Source organism: Vigna umbellata, chromosome 5, assembly GCF_029865625.1.
Source record: "Vigna umbellata cultivar VRB3 chromosome 5, Vumbellata_1.0, whole genome shotgun sequence".
In the NCBI taxonomy this organism is placed as follows: domain Eukaryota; kingdom Viridiplantae; phylum Streptophyta; class Magnoliopsida; order Fabales; family Fabaceae; genus Vigna; species Vigna umbellata.
The window spans coordinates 18,798,947-18,825,968 of record NC_142169.1 but is presented as its reverse complement, the minus strand read 5'-3'; the positions used below and the strand labels follow the sequence as shown (position 1 = coordinate 18,825,968).

Sequence of the window (27,022 nt, the reverse complement as noted above, 5' to 3'; positions counted from 1 at the left end):
GTGGTGTAAACATATCGCGAATAAGATACCGACAAAATCAACAATGATGTTTGTAGCAATTTAGATTACTGCTGTCGTAAATTTATTTTATCAGTTTTTGTTTGATCTTTTGTAATTCATTTTTCTGTATTTAAATTTCTTGAACTTTACGTTTTCAGTTTTTGTTTGTAGCAATTTTTCTGTACACTATTCACTATACTATATTTAATGCATCTAATCACACAAACTAAAGTAACAACTTAAGAAGAAAGGTCTGAAACATAATCCTAGACAATGGTTTGAGAAGCTAAAATGGAGAACCTCATATATCTTAATAGCACTACTTCCTATGGTCTTCGCATACTCCTTTCTCAATAACGTCCATGTGTGATGTTGATGACAGAAAATCTACCTTAGCTTCTGCTATCTTCCTTCGTCCAAATTTGATTTCTTAATAGTCTCGCAAACAGTGTATAATTGCTCGCTCAAGTACTGAGGCTGAATCGAATTGATTTGGTTAAAAAAACATATTCAACATCTCAGGCTAAAATTCTCAAGAAACAACTTAATACCTCTAACAATCGTTAAATGTTTTTAAAAGATGGATCATAACAAACTCTACATTTTAGTGTCTACACTTCTAATATTTATGGCGACTATATAATGAATCATTTTTAAATATAAAAATAACAAGTAAAGTTTGTACATGTACAAAAACTAATGAAGTAACTAAATTTTCAATTAAATGTTTTTTTACTCTGGTTTCTGTAAAACTTTATTTATTTAACTTTAGTTTGTTTAAAATTGTAAATTATTGTTTTTAGTCTAAATAAAATGTAATTAAATTTTGCTTTTAGTTTCTGTAAAAAAATATATCCTCCAAAACTTTGAAATCATTTGTCTCTGACATTCATTTAAAATAGATAAATATCGTATTTTATATATCTTAAAAGATTTTTTAAATATTAATTGTCGATATTATACCATTCAAAATTATTCCTTAATCATACCATTCAAAATGATCACTTAATTTTCCATTCAACACATAACTAATTAACGCGTCACATTCAATAATAATTTTCAACTTTATAATCACAAAAGACAATGTAAAAAAGTTGTGGAACTAGCATGGAAAACACATTGATTCTATCGAAATCACATTTAAACCTTAAAACTTTTTATAAATAAATATATATATATATATATATATATATATATATATATATATATATATATATATATATATATATATATATATATATATATATATATATATATATATATATATATATATTAAGGAAACAGCACATCGCTCAGATAAATATGTAGTTTATAATTAGTGTTAACTTTTGATGCACAATTATTACATCGTAAATATCAGAGCTTTGTAAAATACAATAAAATTTGTATTAGCAATATGCTTTTTATATTTTCCACACACTTCAATTTTCTAACAATGTCGTTTGAATATTTTTTTATTATTATTTGAAACACAAAAATGTTTAGTATTCTAATTGTTAATATTTAACTGTAAGGGTTAAAACTAATTTACTTTTTTATTCTCTCTACAAAACTTACATAGCCATATGTAAGAGTTCATTCTATTATTGTCATAACATACTAATTAGTAGGATGATACAGTAGAAATTATATTCTATTTGAAATCTTTATAAAAGAAGATTACAGAAGATTGTTATAAATTAAATTGATATTTATTTTTGTGAAAATAGTTTTAATTCATCTTTTTGAAAGCAACTTTAAGTTTTAATACATTTTTCTTTGGTTAGAAACAAAATACATGAAAAGCGTCTGTATTTTAATAACTTGTTTTCTGTACAAGATAATGTCATCTATCTAGATTTGAACTGCAAAACGAAATATAGCTGTTTTTCATATTTTTCATTACTATTCAAAGATACCGATAATGGCAACACCAGTTTTTCTCTGTAAATGGAAGATAATGCTGCAACCTAATTTCAGTTAATCACCCAAATGCTGCCCTTGCATCCCAGAAGCTGAAAACACCCAACATCTACCTCGCAGCAATTACTTTGTCAAAAAAATCACTGCTTCTTCCCCACGTTTAGGGTTGAAGTTTTTGATTTTGCTAGAGTCACGTTCGCTCTGGTAAAATGCATTTTCTATGTCCTTTCCAAAGGGAGACATGTCTCCTTTCCACTTCAACGTCAAAAGAAAGCTGCTAAAAAGCCACTGGATTCTTCTTCGGTTGTCTCCAGCTCCTCTCTATTTAAGTTGTTTCTGAAAACAATGTCACAAGATTTGATAAAAATTCAGACTGAGACCTTGGCTCATATTTTATCTTCTTTTCCTGGGCACAAGAGAATTTTTTCCTGGGTAGTTGTTGGAGTTCTTTAGCTGCGGCGTATCCTCCGAGTCTGAATCAGACATTACCGTTACAACCCCAACAGGGGAGCAGGTAGAAACTGAACCTGAAACGGGTTTCTTCTGTGGGTCTGATTTTTCAGATGCTAGTTTTAGCTTCTCACTATTGTCCAAAACAAAAAGGGATGGAAGATTGTCCGATGGTTCAATCTGTTCTAGCTTGATCTCCTCCTTGACCTAAGAACCAACACAGAAAGCAGAGTTGATAATAGTTGCAGAGAAAGTGGTCGAAATATAAATTTAGAAGCTACAGTAATCATGCATGCATCATTAAATAATTGAGTATAAGGCTCACCAGAAGACACTGTACACGTTTAAATTAGCTTATTTAGCAGTAAAAAAAACAAACGTGGCTTGCTATTTGTTGTTTGTCGAAAATAGTAGTAGTAATAATAATAATTTCTAAAACATAAGTAATTTCAAGAATGCTAAAATTGAAACTTACAGCCAAAAAGGAAAAGCAACACAACCTTATCAAAACAGACATCCTTTGAAATATTTGTCACAAGCTCACCTTTTTGTCGGGGCGTGGCTTCCATTCTGACATTGGATAGCCCAGAAGTGGAGCATCAATAGCTCCAGTAGGCAGTTTTAGCACCTCTCCATTGCCCTATCGATCAATTAGCGAGGATTATATTGATTGGAAAGACATTGAAATAGCTCTTTTTCACTTTAGTTTTGTTTTATCCATGTTAGAATAGCATTGAAAGAGGTTGGATATTTTTTTTTCTTTACAACCTTCGCTGTAGAGAGTGCAATAACTTTTCCTTGTCCATCTTTATCTTCATGCTGAAAACATTCCTCCTCCAGGTCAGGAGAAAAACAATTCTCCGAGATATCAATACAGGTGTCATTTTCAACTCCAATGCTTTCTGTTGCTGCGCCTCCAATCTTTAAGTTTTGCGTCTGAGGTACTTCAGTTCCATCCTTAATGGGTACTACATTTGACAACTGTATCATGATCATATACAATTTATCAACATGTAAAAAACCAGTAACTAAAACCAAAGGAAAACAGTCATACAATACTACTTTGGAAGCTGGTAAGGCACTACACAGTAGGGTGGCTTGTAGGTTGAGAGGATGGTGAAGATGGATAAAGAAATAGTTAATATTGGTGAGGGACCCGTAATACTATTTCTCATCTATTAATAGTAATATCTATATCTCTCTCCCCATCTCTTCTCTAGTTCTCTTCACCTAAACAACTTTATTTTTCACTTTATTTCTCATCTATTTCCCATCTATTTCTAGTCATCTCAGCATCTTTCTCCTCGTCTCTTCCCTAGTTCTATTTAAATAAACAATTTTACTTTTCCCTTTATTTCTCATTTATTTTCCCTCTACCTATTTAGTTTCATCTTATTTCTTTCCTCTGCCAAATACACAGGAGAAAAAGTAATTCGAAGAAATTACAGGACAGACAACTATAAAATATTCTAAAAGATGTAAATCAGATAGCTGTGTGGATTTGCTCAATTCAAACCTTTCCCTTTTCACAAACTATCTCATTATTCTTTTTGTTATAAATTATTGTGAACGCAAAATGAGAAAAGATAAAGAGCTTAATCCAACTACACCAACTAAAACCCAACCAAGTTCAATTGGAACTATGTTCATAATTTTATTGATATCACATCACCAGATCCAGTCAACTTAATGTTAGAAGTACCAATGATTAACTTCATCCATTTTAGAACCAAAAAATATGAAGCAGTTACAGAAGGCGGCTACAATATATGTACGAGGCAATTGCTTTCATATGTGACAATAGATAGTTATTTCTTCATGAAGCAATTATTATTTAATGTCAGAAGAGTGTCGTTACTGTTTAAATTATGAGGCAGTTATTGACATCTTTATGCCTGACAGTTATGAGGCAGGTTGTTTATGAATTTGAAAGTGTGCTTAAGAGAACTCAGTTAGGGCTTAGGCCTGTATTTATGGATTTGTCCTTTAATTCTGGTTTTGCTCAGAAATATTATTAATAAAATTATCCCTATTTGTGCATGCAATCTCCTGAGTCTAACAATTTTTATTTTCTTATTGGTACTATTTTTGTGCTACAGTAAGATAACAGTCAGCAGCATACAGCTTGATGTGGCAAGTCACATTATTCCAGTTCATCTTGATCCCTTAATAATTAAGAATAAGTGCAAAGGATAAATTACCGAGAATATTTATTCAAAACAATGCAAATCACTATTAATTACCAAGCAGACATGCTACAGAAAAATAATGCATCATTCAGCAAGGTTTCAACCGATCAACATACTACTTACACTTGCCGCATGTTCTTCCTTCAAACGTAGTGCAGCCTCTTCAAAGGCAGCAGCATTTTGCATAGAATGTCTGACAATGTTAACAATGACATCAAGGCTGCGCTCAACATATGGGAGCTTTGACCTTCCTACTATTCTCCGTAAATTGCTTATAATGACAGGCATCTGCTTAGCTTTGAAATGGGAAAACAAAAACTGAATTGTTGTTTGCTGTGCAAAAGTACTGCGTATTAAACAGAAGACAATAGAGAAGAAGTCTACATAAATTTCATTTACCAATTTCAAGAATAATTTTATTTGGCAATACATAACCAGGCCCCTCATCATCTGCACGTGCAAGACCATCACGCCATTCCCAGAGCCCCTGTGAGACATGCAGTTCATATGAAATATAATGGTTGTGAATCATACAGAAATCTGACGCAGAAGCAGCTATATGTCTTAGAATCTGGACTTTAGACCTAACTTCACCCTCATAAAAGTTAACTCACAAGGCAAAGACTGCTCAAGAAATATATGCTCCATCTAAACCATATTACTACACAAAGTACTTGAGAAAAATAAAAAGATAATATATTTCAGAGTTTGTACAAGACTCTCTTAGGTTCTTATATTTATATATAGAATCTGTTAGATCAATCTGAAGAGATAGACAAAAGAATAGAAAAAATAAAGGCACCTCTAGACCCTAGGTATAGATAGGTACAACCAAAAACAGTTTCTCAAATAATGCCTATTCTGAAACTTCCCCTTAAACTGGAGTATACAAATTGTATATGCCAAGTTTGGAACTAGAGTTTTGATGATCCTTATATCATTTGAGAAATTCATTGAAAATAACATATTTGCCTGCAATAGAAGATGAAGTAAGATCCACAATAGATGATTGTGAGGGAGGATTAGTTTGGACAACTGCAACAGATCAAGAAGAACAACCATGTAATGCATAACACCTGTCAATCTTGTAGCCTAGCTTGTGACATTGGTCACACTTGTGAAGACCCTTTCCTGGCTTGCGATTGTGATCATTAGGTTGAGATGCCAAAGCAAAGGAATCATTGGAGGAAGCAGCTATATCAATGATGTGTTTATTGGGCACACACAAAAGGATGGAACAAGTAGAAGTAAAATTGGACACAACAGGGGAACCTAAAATCTCATCACAGACATAGGAATATTCATCAATAAGTCTACGTAATGCCGACAAGCTAAAGAACTTTGACCATTCCTCTAGTTCTTGGGTGGGAGTACAGGCAGGAGGTAATACCTCATTAAAGTCGTGAAGAAGAGCATGAATTTTACCAAATATTCAGCCATTGGGCCATGACTTCAAGGAGCAGCAATAGTGAGAAGATAGTGACAAACACCATAAAGACATTGAATACAATTAGTGTAAGCACAAAACATTTGTTTTAAAGAAAAGTGAATGGTAGAACGATGATCTCAACAGCGTGGTGGTCGCTTGGTCGAGATGAGCAGGCTGCCGGTAGCCTGAATTGTAACTGGCGACAACAGTAGTGACTCTGGCGGTGGCTGCAGTGCAATGACAGTTGTGATGAAAAAAAAAAACAGAGAACCTAAACTCTAGATATCAAGTTGAATATAATGAAAACTAGGTATAGGGTTAATCTCCCTTGTAGGGTAATATATTTTATAATGAAGAATCATACAGGGAAAATATGGCAAATACACATAAATATAGTAAATATAAGATATTGTTAGATATTATGACTAATAATATCTAACATTTCATTGAGACAGACAAAAGTTCACATCATTCTTTCATTGACAACTTGGTTAATTGACTTAAGGAAATAAGATTGAAGGGACATACACCAACAAGGAGAACAAATTTTATGTTTGTGGAAGGAGAAAAGAAAGCTCGACTAATTCACAATGCACATATTTTGCATATCTATTGACCAAGGTTATGAGATGAAAATTTTTAGGAAAAGAAAAGAAAGAGGACAAAGAGGTATTACTAGAAATATCATCAAAAGCACGAGTCAATTATCCATGAACTTTGACTTTCTACAAATTGTGAAATCCAAGTTTTTGACAAACTGAGATTTGTAGATGGTTGTGGTAGGCTGTTAGATTTCAATCTTAAATATTCTTGATATTCCTTGTCAAAAAACTTTCCAAGAACCACAAATTTTGAGATATTGGTTGTCTAGTTAGGAAGTTCATGGAGAAGAAATTTTCTGGACATGACCCATTCTTTGCCAAATATGTGCATTGAGAATGTTCCCTACCACCAAGTCATCTTCTACTCCCACAACCTTTTTAATTACTTTAAGGGTATTAGCTTCAATTAACATCTTCAATTCTTCAGAAGCATATTGACCTTCAACAATAAAAGTCATCATTTTGCGATTTGTTTGTTTAAATGTTAGCTTGTGGGAAAAACCATACAGCCACTGTATATCACTTGCATAAAAACTCTGGGCCTTCTTCTAAAAGGTTGTGCATGATTTGAAAGTTATGAGGATTCCCAGTTATTGGGTTCCAAAGTTTGCCACAACAGAGCACAAAGTTGCAAGTCTAACTTTTGCTATTGTGCAGTACTTTTTTTGACGAGATCTCATTGACATCTTTTTCCAAGTGATCATGAAACCCTTGACCAATGCTCAACAAATGCTTCCCAAGACAATTTCTCCCATTAAGCTTTTCTAACGTAATGATGCGAGAAACTGAAAAAACAGTTTGGTGGAATCAGCAGCCATTTCTGACCAGAAAAGAAGGGTATAATGAGAACTCTATAAGGCCAAAAAGGGAGCCAAACAACCAACCCTCACAAAAGGGACAAATAGGGGTTGGAATGGAACATAGAGAGGACAATGAACCCAAGCACAGCAACACAATGGCTCTCTAGTGGTTGGAAAGCAGTGCACAGGCAACGGTTGTTTGAGACGCATGATAAAGAGGCTGCATGTGGGTGTACGTGAGACAGTTTCTGCCTTGTTGCTTGGAGAGAAGCTCCAAATATGGTGGTCACGAAATCAAACTGTAATGGCCAGTTGCATATAGTGGTAAGCCAACATTTTCTTCACTGGATAGAACAAGGACAAGCAGAGCGGGATCGATAGACACCTCTAGGACACTAGATCCAGATAGCTACAACTCAAAACAGCTTTTCAATAAAGCCTATTCTAAGCATATTCTAACAAAAGTAACCACCACCCTAAAAGTGGCCACAACTAATGTGCTACGAATGACCACAATTATCGTCATTTTTCAACACCATCCAAAATTGTAGGATTCTGAGGAAAATTGTGATTCTGAGAACATGGCTAGGTTACCCAGATTTGTAACATCCCAATTTTTCTTAACACTTTTAAAGCCATTTATTTATAAACAAATACATAAATTTTAGTAAAATCTTAAGACCTTTATTGAAACTGGGAAAACAAAATCAATTGTCTTTATATAGTAAATTTGAGTGACATGAATAAAAGAAAATTATAAACTAAATTGCTAGACCGGAATCATCCCACTCTCCACTTGTCTATCCTTGTTATGCAGCCAAACCGGCTTCATCATTTGCTCCAATGCTCTCATGCATATATACAATCATTGTAAGTGAAAACCACAACCAAACACAAGAGTATGCTAATATAACAAAGACTGCAATCAGAATTATCAAAATATCACATATATCATAATACATCATTCAATAGATTATGGCACTCTGGCCCTAGCTCTACTCGCCTCAAGACATCATCTTAGATATCTAGAAGCACTCATGCGGAGATGCACACACTCATAGCATTCATGGAGACATGCTCAAACACCGTAGCAGTCATGGGTACCTGCTCAGACACCATAGCAGTCATGGGGACCTGCTTAAACCTTGTAGTAATCATGAGGACCTTCCCATCTCATAGCAGTCATGAGGACCTACCCAAACCCATAGCAATCATGGGGACCTGCCCATCTTGTCTCATAGCATTCGTGGAGACATGCTCATACAAATCAAACATTCAATCAATTCATCAACGCAAACATGACAATGCATATAGATACTCATCAGACAATCAGATTAAATATTAACTTCCCTAACTTGGATTGAGTACGTTAAACTTCAAAGCTTCTCCCTACGTTTGACTCTTACTCTTACTTTTTCCTTCTACTCATCCATGTTTCTTCTCACCAATTAGAACCCTTACTCACATGTTTAGTATATATATTTATAGGTTTCATTCTCATCTTTAAAATCCTAGATACTCTTAAGAAATTTTACGTGATCCTTTTAATAATCATAAAATATCATATATATCTTTTCCTACCTTTCTATTTATGTTTCATAGAAAAAATCTTATAAAATCTCAACCCTTAAGATAAGCCTTGTAATATCCTTGTAGATAAAATAAGAAAATTAGCTCAAAGATAATTCTCATGCACTCTATAATCTTCTAAAATCATTCTCGTATCATCAAAGATTTTATCTCTTAAGAAATATAAAAATATCCATATTATATATCAGTATGCACCTTATTTCCTACTTAATCTTTCTTTAACTGCCAAATCTTTCCTATAATAACAATTTCCATAATAAATACATTCCCAATATTCTCCTTAATAATTCTCTAAATGATAACCTCTTTATAACATATTTCATGTACAAATCCATCACCCAATGATTTAGTTGTCTTCACCCAATGAAATCGAATCATCTAATCCCTCTAGTCCTTCTATTGTTATGGTTGTCTAATACTTATATAGTCTATTCCCCAGTTACCAAGTCATCTAGTGCTCACATTTTCATCAGTAGTCGTCTACTCTAGCTTACACCTAGCATTTACTACCAACAACATTTATTGTGTTCTATATTTATATTTATATAACACACATTTCAGGGGTCTTACAATATCAACAAAAAAAATGGTATTCAAGAGAAAAACATGCTAACATTCTTAGTTTGTGTAATGCCAGAAGAATAGGGGGCATATTGTGCCGAAACAGTGTATTTGAATGACACCATGAAGTTTATGTACATAGACTAATTACATTAATTACACAAAAATAAAAGATACTCAATTTCCTCTAGATCAAATACTATATATCCCTATAGAATGTTTATAAAATAAATGTTGAGTATTTATTTCACAAAGTCAAAGGGAAACTTACTGAAACAACAGCAAGCTGCTGAGCATTAAAACCAGCCCTTCGCAACCTTCATAGAAAACAGTAATAAATTCAACAAAAATACTTCAAAACTCATTTTACATAGAAGTGGCAGAATTGTAGTTTGAAAAAGTTGCTACTAATAAAGAATGCTGAAGTAATTAAAGATTGACAATAGAGAAAAAGCAACAAACCCATATAAATGAAGGAACGAGTTTTCTGTCAGCAGGTCCTTCTCATATAACTGCATGCAGATATCATAACTGCGCTTATAAACCTGTAAGTGAATGGAATTCTGGTTAAAAGGCTGAAAGATAAGATTCATTAAGCCAGCCATTCTTTAGTGTTGTTCTGCGTTTTGATTAAAGATCTATGTTGTTAATAAGTTATTAAATTTGGAAAGAATACTACTATAATTAGCACTAATTAGGGGACAGATTGATTGCAAAATCAGCTATTGGTACGGAAATTGAGATATTTGACAGAGACTCAACGAGAGCTAGCATTTGTTAGTGTTGTAAGTGTTGTAATTAGAGGAAATATCTTCTTAATTAAAGAAGATATCTATAGAATCTTCCTAATTAGAGAAAATAGATGTGTAATCTTCTAGATTATTTTGTTTCCCTATTTTCCTATTTTAGAAGATTAGATTGTTATAAATAGAGCAAAGGAGAATGTAATTGATATGATTGAGAATAATAAAATCATTCTTATTTTCAACTGTAAGCCAACTCATCATGAACCAAAGGGCAAAGCTAGTGGCCAATCTGTTGATAAAACTCTCCTGTATTTGAAATTCACACTATGGAGAGACCTCTTATTCAAAAAAGGTGGGAATTTGACCATGAAAGCCTTACACAGATGTTGACTATGCAGTCATCATCAACTTCAGGCTATTCCATGTTTTTGGGAGAGACTCTTGGCACATGGAAAAACAAGAAAGCAAGATGCAAAGGATTGTCCAAATTTTCAGATGATGAGTGCCAAGTGTATTTGAGACTTAAATATGAAAAAATTCAACCATCAAGTAGAATCTTCTTCGGCACTAACTGTTTTTCAACAATGGATACTTGACTTAGGTGTCCCTAGTCATATTTCTGGTAATAGATCTTCATTCTCATTTATCTATTTTCCAAAAATTCTCATGGATTCAATCTTAATTTGCTCGTACATTCCAATTGTGCTTACAATTTAGTCTCTTTAAAAAAAATATTGCTCTTTAAATTGTTTTGTAACATTTGATGCTAATTCCTTTGTTATACAAGAACATGTCACGGGTCGTCTAAATGGAAAATGAACATAGAGTAAGACTTTATACAGAAAAGTGAGAGAAACACAAAGACGGGAACCAAATCATTAAGAATTGATGATAACATGTTAGGATAGCATTCCCTCAAAAGCATCAAGTAATTTTAACAAGCATTATAATTATGTAAAATATGAATGAATATATCAACTTGAGTTTTTTATTTCATTAGAAAAAGTGTCAATTATAGAAAACAATTTTGATCAATTCTTCATTAATCAAATCCAACTACACCCAAAGTAGTAATCTATTAGGAACCCAATATTGAAAAGAGAAAGAAGAGTAATATTTTTTTATTGAAAAGACTGAAAAGAACACAAAATAGGAGAACACTCTCTCCTCCAAGGGTTTCCCCTTCACGAAGAGATAAAGCTCAATCTACAAAATTATCATCCTCTCCTCCAAGGAACTGATTGGTCTAATTATATAGACCAACTCCCAACTGACAGCACTACCTCCACTTATTTTTTCATCCCACACAGGGCCCCAATGGATAGTCCACATCCCCAAGAAAATGGTGAATCTCCAACTTTAAATTCTTCTCCCTCGTCACCTCCTCCCACGCGTCCTGGTGCAAATGATTCAGCATGGCCTATTGCCCTCAGAAAAGGTACTCGTTCCACTCGAAACCCTCATCCCATTTATAATTTTCTTAGCTATCATCAATTGTCACTCTCCTATTTTTCTTTTTTATCCTTAGTGTCTTCTGTAGTTATACCCAAGAATGTGAAAGAAGCACTTGATCATCCTGGACGGCAACAAGCTATGATTGCAGAAATGCACGCTCTTGACCACAGTATTACTTGGGAGCTGGTGCCCCTTCCCCTGGCAAAAAGGCGGTTGGTTGTCGATGGGTGTATGTAGTTAAAGTCGACCCTGATGGTGAAATTGATCAGCTCAAAGCCCGACTTGTTGCAAAAGGTTACACTTAGGTTTATGGTCTTGATTATTGTGACACTTTCTCTCTTGTAGTCAAGATGTGACTCCTATTAGCCTCTTCTTTGCCATGACAGCCATTCGTTATTGGCCACTTCATCAATTGGATATCAAGAATGCCTTCCTATATGGTGATCTTGAGAAAGAAGTTTATATGGAGCAACCTCCTAGGTTTGTTGCTCAGGGGGAGTCTGGTATGGTATGCAAATTGCATCAATCTCTATATGGCCTCAAGCAATCACCACGTGCTTGGTTTGGAAAGTGTAGCTCCATTGTTCAAAAATTTGGTCTAAAACACAGTGAAGCAAACTATTCAATCTTTTACTATCATTCTTCTCTTGGGAAATGTGTTTACTTAATAGTATACGTTGATGATATTGTCATTACAGGAAATGATGTTGTTGGAATATCTCAACTGAAAGAGACTTGTGTAGACATTTACAATTGGAGTGATCAGTCAATTCATGCAGGCTCCATGTGTTGACCATTGGAATGCTCTCATTCACATTCTAAGGTATGTCAAAAAGGCTCCCAGGCAAGGATTGTTATATGAAGATAAAGGAAGCATTCAAGTCTATGGGTATTGTGATGTAGATTGGGCAGGTCCGCCTATTGATAGACGATCTACTACAAGATACTGTGTTTTTCTAGGAGGAAACATTATTTCATAGAAAAGTAAGAAATGGAATGTAGTAGCTCGATCAATAGCTGAAGCCAAGTATAGGACAATGACATCACTAACATGTGAACTTATATGGATGAAACAATTCCTTCAAGAACTTAACTTTTTTGACATCCATACTATGAAGAAGTATTGCGATAATCATGCTGATGTCCGTCCACATTGCATCAAATCTAGTTTTTCACGAGAAGACTAAACATATAGAAATTGATTGTCATTTTGTTCGTGAAAAGTTGTTGACTAAAGAAATTTGTATTGAGTTTGTTGGGTAAAACGATCAACTCGCAGATGTGTTGACCAAGTCATTAAGGGGTCCTTGGATTGAGTTTATTTGTTCCAAGCTTGGTACATACAATTTGTATGCTCCAGCTTGAGGGGGAGTGTTAGGATATTTACCCTATTTATAATGATTATATTGTGTCAAGGGTTACTCTATTTATCATGATTATATTGTGTCTTGGGTTACCCTATTTATCATGTACTCTTGTATCAATTTATTCTTATAAATAGAAGATTATGAGAGGGATCAATCAAGCCCAGTCATGCTGCTGTCCACATTGTATCAAATCTAGTTTTTCACGAGAGGACTAAACATATAGAAATTGATTGTCATTTTGTTCGTGAAAAGTTGTTGACTAAAGAAATTTGTATTGAGTTTGTTGGGTAAAACGATCAACTCGCAGATGTGTTGACCAAGTCATTAAGGGATCCTCGGGTTGAGTTTATTTGTTCCAAGCTTGGTACATACAATTTGTATGTTCCAGCTTGAGGGGGAGTGTAAGGATATTTACCCTATTCATAATGATTATATTGTGTCAAGGGTTACTCTATTTATCATGATTATATTGTGTCTTGGGTTACCCTATTTATCATGTACTCTTGTATCAATTTATTCTTATAAATAGAAGATTATGAGAGGGATCAATCAAGCCCTTTAGAATTATTTCACAGTTTAATTCTTAAGTGAAACCTTTCCTCATCTCTTGCCTAAGTCCTCTCCATGTTGCCATCCTTATATCCAGTTCGTTGGTCCCCCTCTCCAAAGTATTGTAGCTTCCTTCCATGCTTTCCCTCCTTGATCCGACAGGTCGGACCAATTATTAGAAACCCAGAATTAAAAAGAGAAAGAAGAGTAATATTTTTTATTGAGAAGACTGAAAATAACACAAAATAGGAGAGCACTCTCTCCTCCAAGGGTTTCCCCTTCACAAAGAGCTAAAGCTCAATCTACAAAATTATCATGCTCTCCTCCAAGGAACTGATTAGTCTAATTATATAGACCAACTCCCAACTGACAACATTGTCTCCATTAAGTGAGTCAGTGAATCAACCCGTTTAACCTACTAACCTGTGGTGGATCAGCCCGGGTTTGAATTTTTTTCGACTCACTATCGGATCATCCATTAATGTTTAGTTTCACGCTTGAGATTGTATATACCTCAACGTGAGGAGTGTGTGTTGAAAATCCCACATCAACTAGGGATAAAACAACTTCATAATATATAAGTGGGTGCAAACCTCACCTTATAAGCTGATTTTGTAGGATTAAGTTAGGCTTAAAATCTACTTCTTAACACGACCAAATATTTGTCTACCAATTAGCACTAATTTAGAACAGAGATTGAGTGTCTTTAATTATTCAGAGTTTTATTATTGGGTATCAACAACCATACATAAGTAGAATCATGATTGTATTCCTAACCAAGCAATAATATTCAGATTATTCCTTTTTAATGCTCCCTTTCTGACTATCTAAGATTGAAATATTAACTAGTTTAGCTTGGATAATTTCCCTTTAATGCTTGTTTTTCAACTATCTATGATTGAAATAATGACTAGTTAGTTTAAGTAAGCTTGAAAGTTAAAATATTTCGGACCAAATAAACCAAGGGAAAAAGGAGCATCTAATAATCATATAAACTAATTGATAGATTGCATGGTCAATTAGTTGGTTGGTATCAACTTACCTCCAGTAGAGGATTATCACAACCTTCAGACTCCTTAGACAATGTAAACAATTTGATCCTCATTAAATCATATATATAGAGCAGATAGTGTGTATCCTCTCTGCCATATCTATAATCAGAAAAATAGTTCATTAGATTGTAGTTATAAAAATCACAAGCTTAATATACAAGTCAATATCGCATAAGACCTTAGACTAATCAAATTAATATTTTCACACATAGATGGACTGTGATTAGCAGAAAAACTACAGATAATGTTGTAAATAGGGAATTATTAGGATAAAAATACCGTACTATCTCCCCAGTAAGTAGGAAAATGTCTCTAGAATCTACATATTTATTCATATTTCACTTCTTTTTTTATATTTCTTTTTTAAAGAGAATATGATTGTCACAAATAGAGGTTGAGAATGTAATTAGCATGATTATAATTACTAAAATATTTCTGTATTCCCTCTCACTATTCAAGTTGGTATCACAGCTCCAGATCTTAGGCTCTCTATTGTTGCCGCAGCCACCATCCTCGAAGACAGTGGTAGGATAAAAAGGTGCGTCTCACACTAGAGATCACAATGTTGGTAGTTGTGTCACCTTAAAAAACACCAAACGCCACAATAGTGTCAGCAGATGTAGCCCAAGCACCCTATTCCAACCACACCCACCTATCACCACTGCCGCCACATATAGGCTTGCAGAAGCCCCCTAAGTCCATCCCCAAGGGATGGTGTCATCTTGTTCGACTCCATTTTTCAGTAGATTTGAGTCTTTTACTCCCTTGCAAATATTTCCTTTTTCCCTTTGCAGTTTGCTTTTTTATTTTCTCAATGGTTAAGGCTACATTTACTCCTATGGATCCAAATGATCTTCCAAATGTAGTGGACTCCTACCAATTTGACGCCAAAATTATTTGCGAAAAAGCCGGAACATTCAGAGGATTCTAAAAGGATGGTCAAGATCATACCACATTGATGGTGGAGGACCGAGGTTAAATGAACCTAATTTTGAGATTTGTGCTAGCTAACGAAGATTCACTTATCATGACTTGAATGTGGCATTCAAGGGTTCCCAAGATAATTCAAAATTATATGTTTTATTCTTCTTTTAAAGAAATTTGGGGTGACTTAAATAACACCTTTTGGAAAAGGATTTTGCTGTTTGATATTACATTTAAAGCAAGGTGTTTCTGATAGGATATGGAGAGTCTATGAGAGAAAGAGAAGAGGGAATGAGGAGGTAAGGAGAGTTAATGAAGCCTAACTGTTAATAGTTAGGGGGCGGGAAAAGAGCTCTTATAAAGAGCTGGGGTATTCTTTGTAAAGGGGAGTTTTTGAACATTCATTGTATAGACAAGACTCATTTATCCTGTGGAGGGGGAATTAGGCTCCCTTGGAGGTTTTGGGTTGTACAGACTGAAGAGATCAATACAGAATACTTTGTTTCGCTATCTTTCTTGATTGTTTGGTGTGTGTTAGTGTTGTGTTTAGATAGGTTTCATACTAAGAAACTGATAGGATATAAGATAGGGCGGTGGAACAGTTGGAGAAGGCGGGCAAGGGGCCTATAAATTTAAACCTTTTGTAATTTTGTAGGAGGGGAGTTAGTCAATTGTATACTTTGTACATACCGGTTTCGAACCTGGTGAGAGGGGTTAGGCCCTCGAGTTACACTTGGTACTCAGTGATTGTTACTGTGAATAACATACCCATTGTTTGATTCTTTCTGTCTTGTGTGAGTGCATATCAGTGGTGAGGATGACGGTTAGGTTCTTACACTAAAGATTCCTAACAGAAACCTATCAGTTTCACACCAAACAAGGTTCTCTCTCTATGAAAATATCACGAAACTTTGAATGGGCTGTGGATAAAACTAGATCAGTACCAACATTTGAAGATAAATAAAACAAATGCTGCCCCACATGTTAAAGTTGTTGAAAGAGGAAGAATCTTTAAATTTTTACATGGTCTGAACCATGAATGTGACCTAACCAAGATAGAAATCTTAGGGGGAGAAAACATCTCTATTGGAAGTGTCAAAGGAAAAGAGACTCGGAGGGTTGTCATGCTTAATGGAGGAACCTCCAACACAATGTGGTCTAAACACATGAAATTCATCATATGCCTTCTTGATTTGTCTCTTTTCAATGGTCACAAACAACCTTGGATGCCTTTCTTCATTTTAAACATTCAGCTTGTATCCTGTGTTTGATTTCATTAAATTTCCCATCATTCTTAATCTCCAAGATTTACATCCCAAGCTATTTTCCTCTTATTTCTTGCTATATTTGCAATGCATGTACTCTGTCTTATTCTTAACCACTCGAGTAAAAGCCTTTGATTCCAATATCTCTCCAAAATTCAAGCCTAAACCTAACCCTTTCCCTTGAATCCTCAATCAAATTCAGAGCTATATAATCAGCAGAAGTGATGCATTTAGGGATAATCTTTCATATATATCATTGTTACGCACATCCAAAATATTGAAGTAAAAACTCAAGGTAGTTACCACATCTATACAAGTCTTGTACACGAAATCACAAACAAGTTCCCTTTCCAAAGACTTCCACAACACTTCTTGTTAGATATTAAGATGTGTGTTTTTGTTATTTGGGCTTAGTCTATTCTGTATTAGGGCATTGGCCCATATCTTACAATATAAATAAACTACCCTATGTGTATGCTAAACACACAAGGGATATTTTCTCCCAATCTTCTCTATTTCTCATATGGTATCTAGAGCACAGGAATAGTTCCAGTCAACTCCACGGTCTCCGGCACCTATCACTGTCGCCGTCGTCACCGCCGCCGCCGTCGCAGCCGCCGTCGCCGCCGCCGCCGCCGTCGCCGCCGCCGCCGGAGTTCCAGAATCGACCGGCGACCACACCATCGGGATCGTCTCGGCCGGGCGACCACCGTCGCACGAAGATCGCGGCGATCGGAGCACCCACGCGCCGCCACGCGCCGCCGCAAGATTCGCCGCTGCCGCCGCTGCCGCCGCGCGTGCCGGCGCGTCGCCGGAGCTTTCCGCCGCCGATCAGCACCGTCGTGATCGCCTCCTCGCCCTCTTTCCGGATCTGTGGTCGTTGCGTCAATCGGAGCACTTTGAATTTTTAGGGTTTCTCCCTCTCTATGGCGTCTTCCTCGTCTACAAACACCTCTGTTGGTGGCTCATCTTCTGATCCCTCAATATATACCAATTATGTGAATGTACACTTGTCCATTGACAAGTTAGATGGCACAAATTATGCAACATGGGCGTCCGACATCAAACTTTGGTTGAAGAGTCAGGGGTACTTAGATCATCTTACTCAAAATGTGACTATTGCTCCCATAGATGACACTTCCCGCTGGATGAAAATTGATGCTCAGTTATGTATTGTTATAAAGTCCACCATTCACTCCTCACTGAAACAAATGTTTCGATCCTATGAAACATGTTCAGAAGTATGGGCACAAGCGAAGTTGTTATACACCAATGACACTCAGCGTCTTTATGGTGTTTGTCAGGACCTATTAACTGTTATTGGTCCGCGCAATCCTGGTCCCATGGCAGATTATTTGGGTAAAATTCATGCCCTTCTTCATGACTTTAATGATATATTACCTCCTGCTTCCACTCCTGCTGAAGAATTGGAACAACGATCAAAGTTCTTCATGTTGTTGGCATTATACGGACTCTCTGATGATGTTTCTCATGTCCGTGATCAGATTTTGGGTTCTCCTGTCATACCCAACTTTACTTCTACTTGTTCTGCTCTTTTGCGTATACCGAGCAAACCCGTCACTGAGACATCCTCCCATACTGATGATTCCTCTGTTATGGCTGCTCAACGTGATGATCGAAGTCGGTCTCGCAAGCCAAGTAAAGGACGTCCAAAATGTGACCATTGTGGCAAGTTAGGCCACAAGATTGATAAATGTTATGCTCTCCATGGACGTCCTCCTCGATCTGTAGCAATGGCAAATTCTGATCCACCTCCCCGATCACCGTCTGCAGACCATCCTACTTCATCTAATACCATAGACAAACCTGCACTCTTCAACGAATTTCTCAGATGGTATGAGGATCATCAGCACTCTGGTTCCACTACATCTGCATCTGTTGCACGTACAGGTACACCTTTTGTTGGTCTAACTCACTCTCTCGGACCTTGGGTCCTTGACTCAGGCGCCACTGATCACATCACCGGTAACAAGTCTTTGTTTTCTTCCTTGTCATGTCCTGATAATTTACCCTTGGTAACAATGGCTGATGGGTCTAGAGTCTCATCTCATGGTATTGGTACTGTTAATATTTTTCCATCCATATCCATTGATCATGTACTTTATGTCCCTGGGTCTCCCTTCAACTTACTGTCCATTAGTCGTTTAACTCGCACTCTTAATTGTGTTATTTCATTTACTAAAGATTCTGTTTGGTTGCAGGACCGGAGTTCGAAACACATGATTGGCACAGGATGTGAGTCTCATGGCCTTTATCATCTTCGTCCTTCTCCACATGTTGGCGTAGTCATGGAGTCACCATCCCTTCTTCATGCTCAGTTCGGTCATCCTAGTCTTGCCAAACTACAACAACTTGTCCCGAGGTTGTCCACATTATCAAGTTTGTCGTGTGAGTCTTGTCAGTTAGGGAAGCATACTCGTAGTTCCTTTCCTCGTAGTGTCTCACAACGGGCGTCGTCTCCCTTTTCATTGGTTCATTCTGACATTTGGGGACCTAGTCGTGTTAAGTCCATTTTAGGTTTTCAGTATTTTGTTACTTTTATTGATGACTATTCCAGATGTACTTGGTTGTTTTTAATGAAGAATCGTTCTGAGTTGTTTTCTATTTTCCAATCTTTTTTCAATGAAATAAAAACACAGTTTGGGGTTTCTATTCGACATTTACGTAGTGATAATGGCCGTGAATACCTTTCTCAACAGTTTAAACAGTTTATGGCTTCTCATGGCATTCTTCACCAAACCTCATGTGCTTATACCCCTCAACAAAATGGGGTGGCTGAGCGCAAGAATAGACACCTTATTGAAACAACTCGTACACTTCTGATACACGGTCAAGTACCCTCACGCTTTTGGGGTGATGCAGTTCTCACAGCATGTTATCTTATCAACCGCATGCCATCTTCCGTCCTAGATAACAAAATCCCTCATTCTATCTTATTTCCTCAAGACCCTCTGCATCCATTACCTCTTCGAGTTTTTGGGTCTACATGTTTTGTTCATGATTTTAGTCCTGGTCTTGATAAGTTGTCTCCTAGATCTCACAAATGTGTCTTCTTAGGATTTCCCCGGTCACAAAAGGGCTATAAGTGTTTTTCCCCATCTCTCAATCGTCATTTTATCTCTGCTGATGTCACTTTTGATGAGTCTTCTTTTTACTTTTCACATCTATCTTCTAGTTCTGTACCTCTCCCTGTTACTGTTGATATTCCTCTTGTCTGTGATCCTCCTGGTGATACTCCACCCCTTTTGTCTTCTCCTTCTTTAGACTCTCATTCACCACAGGCTCATCCTTCACCTCCACCACTTCAGGTTTATAGTCGCCGTAATTGCCTACCTCATGACTCACTTCCGGTGCCGCCTCATGTGTCTCCTCCGGCTCCAGCAACTGAGTCTGACTTGCCTATTGCCCTCCGTAAAGGTATACGCTCTACCCGTAACCCTTCCCCCCATTATACTGTTCTTAATTACCACAGATTATCTCCATCATTTTATACTTGTCTCTCATCCATTTCTTCTGTGTCAATTCCCAAATCTGTGGGTGATGCCTTAACTCATCCTGGTTGGCGTCAAGCTATGATGGATGAATTAAGTGCCTTACAGGAAAGTGGAACTTGGGAGCTTGTCCAATTACCATCTGGAAAGTCTGTTGTTGGTTGCAGGTGGGTGTATGCTATCAAGGTTGGTCCTGATGGTACAATTGATCGTCTGAAAGCTCGACTGGTTGCCAAAGGCTACACACAGATTTTTGGTTTGGATTATGGTGATACTTTTTCTCCAGTGGCAAAGATGACCTCTGTTCGCCTATTCATTGCCATGGCCGCTCTTCGACAATGGCCTCTTTACCAACTTGATGTCAAAAATGCTTTTCTCAATGGTGATTTGCATGAAGAAATTTATATGGAGCAACCGCCTGGCTTTGTTGCTCAGGGGGAGTCATCTGGATTGGTATGTCGTCTTCGCAAATCCTTATATGGCCTAAAACAGTCTCCTCGGGCCTGGTTTGGTAAATTCAGTTGTGTTGTTCAACAATTTGGTATGTCTCGCAGTGAAGCGGATCATTCAGTGTTCTATCGCCACTCGAGTGCTGGATGTATCTACTTAATAGTGTATGTCGATGATATTGTTCTCACAGGAAGCGACTATCTTGGCATCTCTCAGATGAAACAACACCTTTGTCATCATTTTCAAACCAAAGATCTTGGCAAACTTCGGTATTTTTTGGGTATTGAAGTAGCACAATCCAGTGATGGTATTGTCATATCTCAGAGGAAGTATGCGTTAGACATCTTGGAGGAAACAGGGTTAATGAACTGTAAATCTGTTGAGACACCTATGGACCCTAACATCAAACTCCTACCAAATCAGGGGGAGCCTTTCTCAGATCCTGAACGGTACAGAAGACTAGTTGGTAAATTAAACTATCTTACTGTTACGCGTCCTGACATTTCCTTCGCAGTTAGTGTGGTGAGTCAATTTCTAAACTCCCCATGTGAAGACCATTGGGATGCAGTTGTTCGCATACTGAAGTATATTAAAAGATCACCTGGGAAAGGTTTGCTATATGGCCCTAACAACGATACAAAAATCGTTTGTTATTCAGATGCTGATTGGGCTGGTTCCCCTTCTGATAGGAGGTCTACTTCTGGATATTGTGTCTCTATTGGTGGCAACCTGATATCTTGGAAAAGTAAGAAGCAAAGTGTTGTGGCAAGGTCCAGTGCAGAAGCAGAATATAGAGCTATGGCATCAGCTACTTGCGAGCTTGTGTGGCTTAAACAATTGTTGAGTGAATTGAAATTTGGAGATGTCACTCACATGATACTTATATGTGATAATCAAGCTGCTCTCCATATTAGCTCTAATCCTGTCTTCCATGAGAGAACCAAACACATTGAAGTTGATTGCCATTTCATTCGAGAAAAAATCATATCCGGAGATATCAAGACTGAGTTTGTTAATTCAAGCAACCAGTTGGCAGACATATTCACTAAGTCCTTACGAGGACCTAGAATTGATTATCTTTTGGCAGACATATATATCATTGTTACGCACATCCAAAATATTGAAGTAAAAACTCAAGGTAGTTACCACATCTATACAAGTCTTGTACACGAAATCACAAACAAGTTCCCTTTCCAAAGACTTCCACAACACTTCTCTTAACAACTAACACTTAATACGAGTTTTTTAAAAGCAGACCAGTTATTAAATCAGACAAGATACTGGTTTAAAACCAGTGAGTTAATAGTACAGTCACATGAGCAGGTTTATATTAAATTACAAAAAGTAAACATCAATAAAATATATCTGCTTTAGTGGTGGATTGATATATTTCCAATAGCCAAGTTTCAGTTACCGGCTTGAGTTTCCAAAGTCCAGTTTGAATTTTCCTCTAACATCCATTTTGTGACACTCTACTCTAGATGGAACAGTCAAGGCTGCGACGTGGAAATTGGACTTAGGGGTGCTACAGATTAGACAAGCAAGCAGACTTCAGGACATGTGCTGCAGGACACTTCACAGTATTGGAGTGCACCTCCCAAGAAGGGATAGCTAGACATTTGTGCAGGTTGAACCTAGATGAGTCCCCGACTTTGTCCAGGTTGATTCCCTATAATCAAAGTCATTTCTATTGATCTATGTTGAATTGCCTTTCCCATAATTTCATAGTATGGAAAATGAGTTTTATCCCTTTATGATTACATAATTCTAAATATCTCCTAGTCCATTGAATATATTTATAATCCTAATGCATGTTCTCCACATCCCATTATTCCCTTGTTACTAAGCACCCAGGTACTTCTAAGGAAAATTCATAGGGAAAATTTCTAGGAAGTGATTCCCATGTGCATGACACTTCTAGTCACATCTTTTAAAAAAAGAAAGATCAACAGTTAGCTCATTGGTGCTCTTGTCTGAGTCACTAAGCTCACTGAATCCTTGAGTTTTGTGGGTAGTAACTAATGACGAAAAGCTTCATAATGAAACTTATGTCAACGTGATCATATAAATTCCAAACTCTCGGTCTAACATCAACTACAGATCATCCCCAACTGAGTACAGAGAACAAGATAACTTATTAGATCTGTGTCCCCCAAAACCTGGATCGCATACCCTTTGTTTATTATTGGATAATAAATTAAACTAATACACATCTAAAAGCAGGTCAAAACATAAACCATGGGAAGAATCAACAATGTGATAAGTTTAAAACACAGTTGCACCTCAGCATCACATCAGGAAGAGGGCGTAATCTCCAATCTGCATTCTGGTATCTGCAAGGAGTTGACTAGTCAACCTTCCAGAGTGTTGGTAAGAATAAAATGAATAGTTATTCCACAGGAAATTATAAAACTTGTGTTAAGAGTTATGTAAGACACTTAAAAAGAAGGGGATAATTCCAAAAAGTAAAGACAACATACTCCTTGTTTGCAGTAATCCCACAGAAGTGTTGCAAAAGATGTTGCAAACTGTATCTCTCCATTTTTAACACTCTAGAAGCCTGAGTAACAAAATTAAAATATACATTAGTCCTGTTTGACAAAAAGAAGAGAACATCATAGAATGAATTCCCACCATGCGACCAATGAACTTGGGTTATGACAGGGATGATCAGAAGCAATAAAACTCAAAAGTTTGTTGTCATTTCATGATGTCAAAGAGTAGATCAGCACATATAGATGCATGAAAAGCATAGCACTGAAATGTTTTCAGGGTTATGGAAAATTTCAATCTTGCAAACATACAGGGGTAGCATGCGTATAATATAAATCTCAGAACTAGACATGTCAAAGTGAGCCAGAATCCATGAACCAACCTGGCTCATCATAGATTCAAGCCGGGCCAGGTTGGGAAATTTTTTTTTTTCGATTGAGTCAAAATGGATTCAGCTTACTTAACCCACAGGTTATGCAGGTTCGAGCCGGTTATAGTGAGCTGACCCACAACCCACCTATATTAAAAAAACAAAAACTTAATATTAAATAGGTAAACTAACTAACATAATTAATTTAATTTCCCTCTCTCTGTTTGAAGACAATAAGAATCCAGGGTCGCAGACTGCTTCAAAGTGAGCCCTAACTTGCCTTGCCTCTGATTCATTTCATAAGCACCACACAGATCAATTTGTGTGATTCATGTCTGCTGCTCGGTCGGTGTTAGTGCTCCTCCACATCTGCAGTGTCATGGCAGTGCTCCTCCACGTCTGCAGCATCATGTCATGCTCCTCTGCATTAGTGCTTGCCGGCATTGCTGCTCCTCCATTATTCATCTCCTTCTTGCCAGCCTCTCCATCTTTTTTCTTCATCACAACCTTCCTCTCCCATTCAGGTACCTTTCTCTTTTCCTGGTTCGTTCATATGACTTGTGTAGTGGAGTTCAGGTTGCAAACTTTTGAAGATAACATTATTTACCCATTGCGTCTATTGTAATAATAGAAACATATTTTAGGATAAGTGCTTGGTTCGCAGGAAGAGCTATTCACATTCAATCAACAATTTGCAAAAACTGTGAAGGTGAACAGTGTGGAACTGCGGGAATTAATTAGCAAAACCTGAATGTGTTAGAAAATTTGGAGTGTGGCAGAGGAGAAAAAAAAAAGAGAGTCTATGTTTGTTTGTGATTGATAAAATATTTTAAGAAATAATAACGTATTTTTAGAAGTTCTCTCTAAATGTATTTTTCTTTTCCAGAACCAAGTTAAGTTCACACAATAATGTCTTTGGTAATTTGCATTAGCATTAGCATATTGATTAAAATCAGTACAACAACCCTTTTGATTGGGAAGGGAAAAAAATGGTAACTAGAAGAAATAGAGAAACATTATTCTATATTTTTTTATAAATTATTCAAGAAACTCATTGAAATAAATTGAAACCTACTTTTACAGAATAACTTACAAATATGAATATTTAAAAATAAAAATAAAAAAATATTTTTTTATTTTTTACATGGGTTAGTGAGCCAACCTACTTAATCTACCAACCTGTGGTGGGTTGAGTCAAGTTATAAAATTTCTGGCTCACCATAAAGAGAACTAGGTTAGGCTCATTCATTTTTAACCAGATATGTGGTGAGGCAATGTGAGCCGGGTTGACTCACTTTGACATGTCTACTCAGTACATTCATTAAACTGCCATTTCAAAAGAAACTCTATAATAAGGTCAGAAACTCGGCCATTAGATCATACAAGCAAGAAAAAGGCTAAATAAAAGCAAAGCTGACATAGATCTCAAGGAAGGGCTTATTTCCAGTTTCTTTCTCCAAGGCCACGGCAAAACAATCACCTTATTACTCTAAGGAAACAAACTCATCCAACATTTGACACAATTTGCAAGTATTATTTATGAAGCTAACCTTGCTTGGATGACAATTTCAAGATATAAAAAAACAATTCAAGTGCTTTCACTTAACAACTTACGCTTTTAGGATGGTTTGCAAAACAACAACAGTTTACATGCTAAATTCACCAGGTAAAACAGAAATTACTTCTGCAAATATTTATTAAATGCCCCATACATGCAGAGCCAGTATCAAATAGCTAGAGAAACTATTTAATATAAGAAAAAATGCGGCAACAATTATATAACTCAACATACAATTTCATTTCCTTCACTAAACAAGAAAAGTAATTTCAATACTGAACATCCTTGGAACAAACAAACCTGGCCAGTATCAAACATATTACAGACATAAATGCCAAAATCCCGTTGCAGCCACAAAATATCACGATCAGCTCCATGCATGACCTATTTTAGCCATAAATAAAGTCAACAAAAAGAAGCAAGTTGCATGAATTAAAGAAACATCAGTCACGTGAATTTGACCTTCTTCTTGGTAGGGTCCTTGAAGACTTCCCTCAGGTATGGTCCAACATGATTACGAACCTTCAAAGTGTCTATAACAAAATCTTCGGTCCTGGTTGAGATTTGCATTAAGCAAGTCAAACCTTGGAATGACCGATAATGATTATGTTCCAAATCCACCTTAACATTCCAAGTCAAGATAAAAAAAAAAATCAAAAGAATATAATGAAACAAACGAACAAGAGAAGTATCATAGAGGAAGAATACAGACTATAATTAAATTGAATGCATTAAAAACAACCAGTGTTCAGAACGCAATAACAAATTGCAATATAGATAAAAAAAGATCAAAACATACCAAAAAAACAGCTTAACCAAAACAAATAAATCACAAGGAGGGAAACATAAATGAAAGTAGAAAAATTAGTCATTTAGGTTATACAACTTGAGCACACACTAACTTAACCTTAACAACCCAACATCTGCCATAAGCTAAACTTCAGAAAAAAAGAAAAGGTATATTATATTTTCCACATATGGCATATGTTAGTAAGCTTGAAAGGCTAGCTTAAGACTTGCTTTGAAGGTTTGTACACATTCCAAAACAAAATAAGCCACTGATACATTGTTGTAAATAGTAGCTTATTGCAATAAAAAATATTCTCAATATCTCTGCAGTGATTAAGAAAAAATCTTAGAATCTTCGTCTTCCTTTCAACATAAATTTATTTCCTTATTTTAAAGGATTTAATTATTACAAATAGAGATGATGAGAATGCAATTGGAGTGATTGTTATCAACAAAAATAGTATTTTATTTCCTTACAAAGTCCAAGCATCAGAGTTCACGATCTTGGGAGCCACCTGTTGTTGTTTGCCACCTTCGTAGAGTTTAGTAGTATACCAAAAAGGTGTACCACTCCAACTATCACAATGTGGAAAGTTGCATTGTCAAGAGAATTGCCACACCCTGCCACATGCCAACACCAATGACAACGTGTGTAGACTGTCACAGACAGGGTCAGCAGGACCTCTTGAGCCCATTCCAAGGGGTTTTGACATCTCATTTGGCTCCTATTTGAGTCGATCTAGAATTTCTTTTTGTTCTTTTGCCAAACGGGTTCTCTTACTTATGTCTTCATTTGGTGATTTCTTTTTCAAAGTTTAGTATGAAAGCTTTAGAATTTTTCTATTCATTTAAACATTTCTTGTCTCCTTCTTTTAAAGGATTTGATTATTACAAATAGAGATGATGAGAATGTAATTAAAGTGATTATTATCAATAAAATAATTTATTTCCTTACATAGTTCAAGTGAT

General features: G+C 36.2%; 1 protein-coding gene across 1 annotated transcript in view; it reads right to left on the bottom strand.

The window, feature by feature from the left end:
- Positions 1–1,774: 1,774 nt before the first annotated feature.
- The window catches only part of LOC124839179 (protein RRP6-like 2), a 30,027-nt gene continuing 4,779 nt past the window's right edge, over positions 1,775–27,022 (bottom strand). Inside the window, exons 3-14 of the mRNA XM_088116082.1 lie at positions 25,727–25,885; positions 25,565–25,648; positions 23,324–23,403; positions 23,126–23,176; positions 14,683–14,791; positions 9,986–10,068; positions 9,795–9,840; positions 4,941–5,028; positions 4,665–4,837; positions 3,121–3,333; positions 2,897–2,992; positions 1,775–2,559 (exon numbers count right to left, since the gene is read on the bottom strand). Of these exons, the coding sequence (XP_087972208.1) occupies positions 2,296–2,559; positions 2,897–2,992; positions 3,121–3,333; positions 4,665–4,837; positions 4,941–5,028; positions 9,795–9,840; positions 9,986–10,068; positions 14,683–14,791; positions 23,126–23,176; positions 23,324–23,403; positions 25,565–25,648; positions 25,727–25,885 (1,446 nt within the window). The 3' untranslated portion in view covers positions 1,775–2,295. The remainder of the gene's footprint in view (positions 2,560–2,896; positions 2,993–3,120; positions 3,334–4,664; positions 4,838–4,940; positions 5,029–9,794; positions 9,841–9,985; positions 10,069–14,682; positions 14,792–23,125; positions 23,177–23,323; positions 23,404–25,564; positions 25,649–25,726; positions 25,886–27,022) is intronic.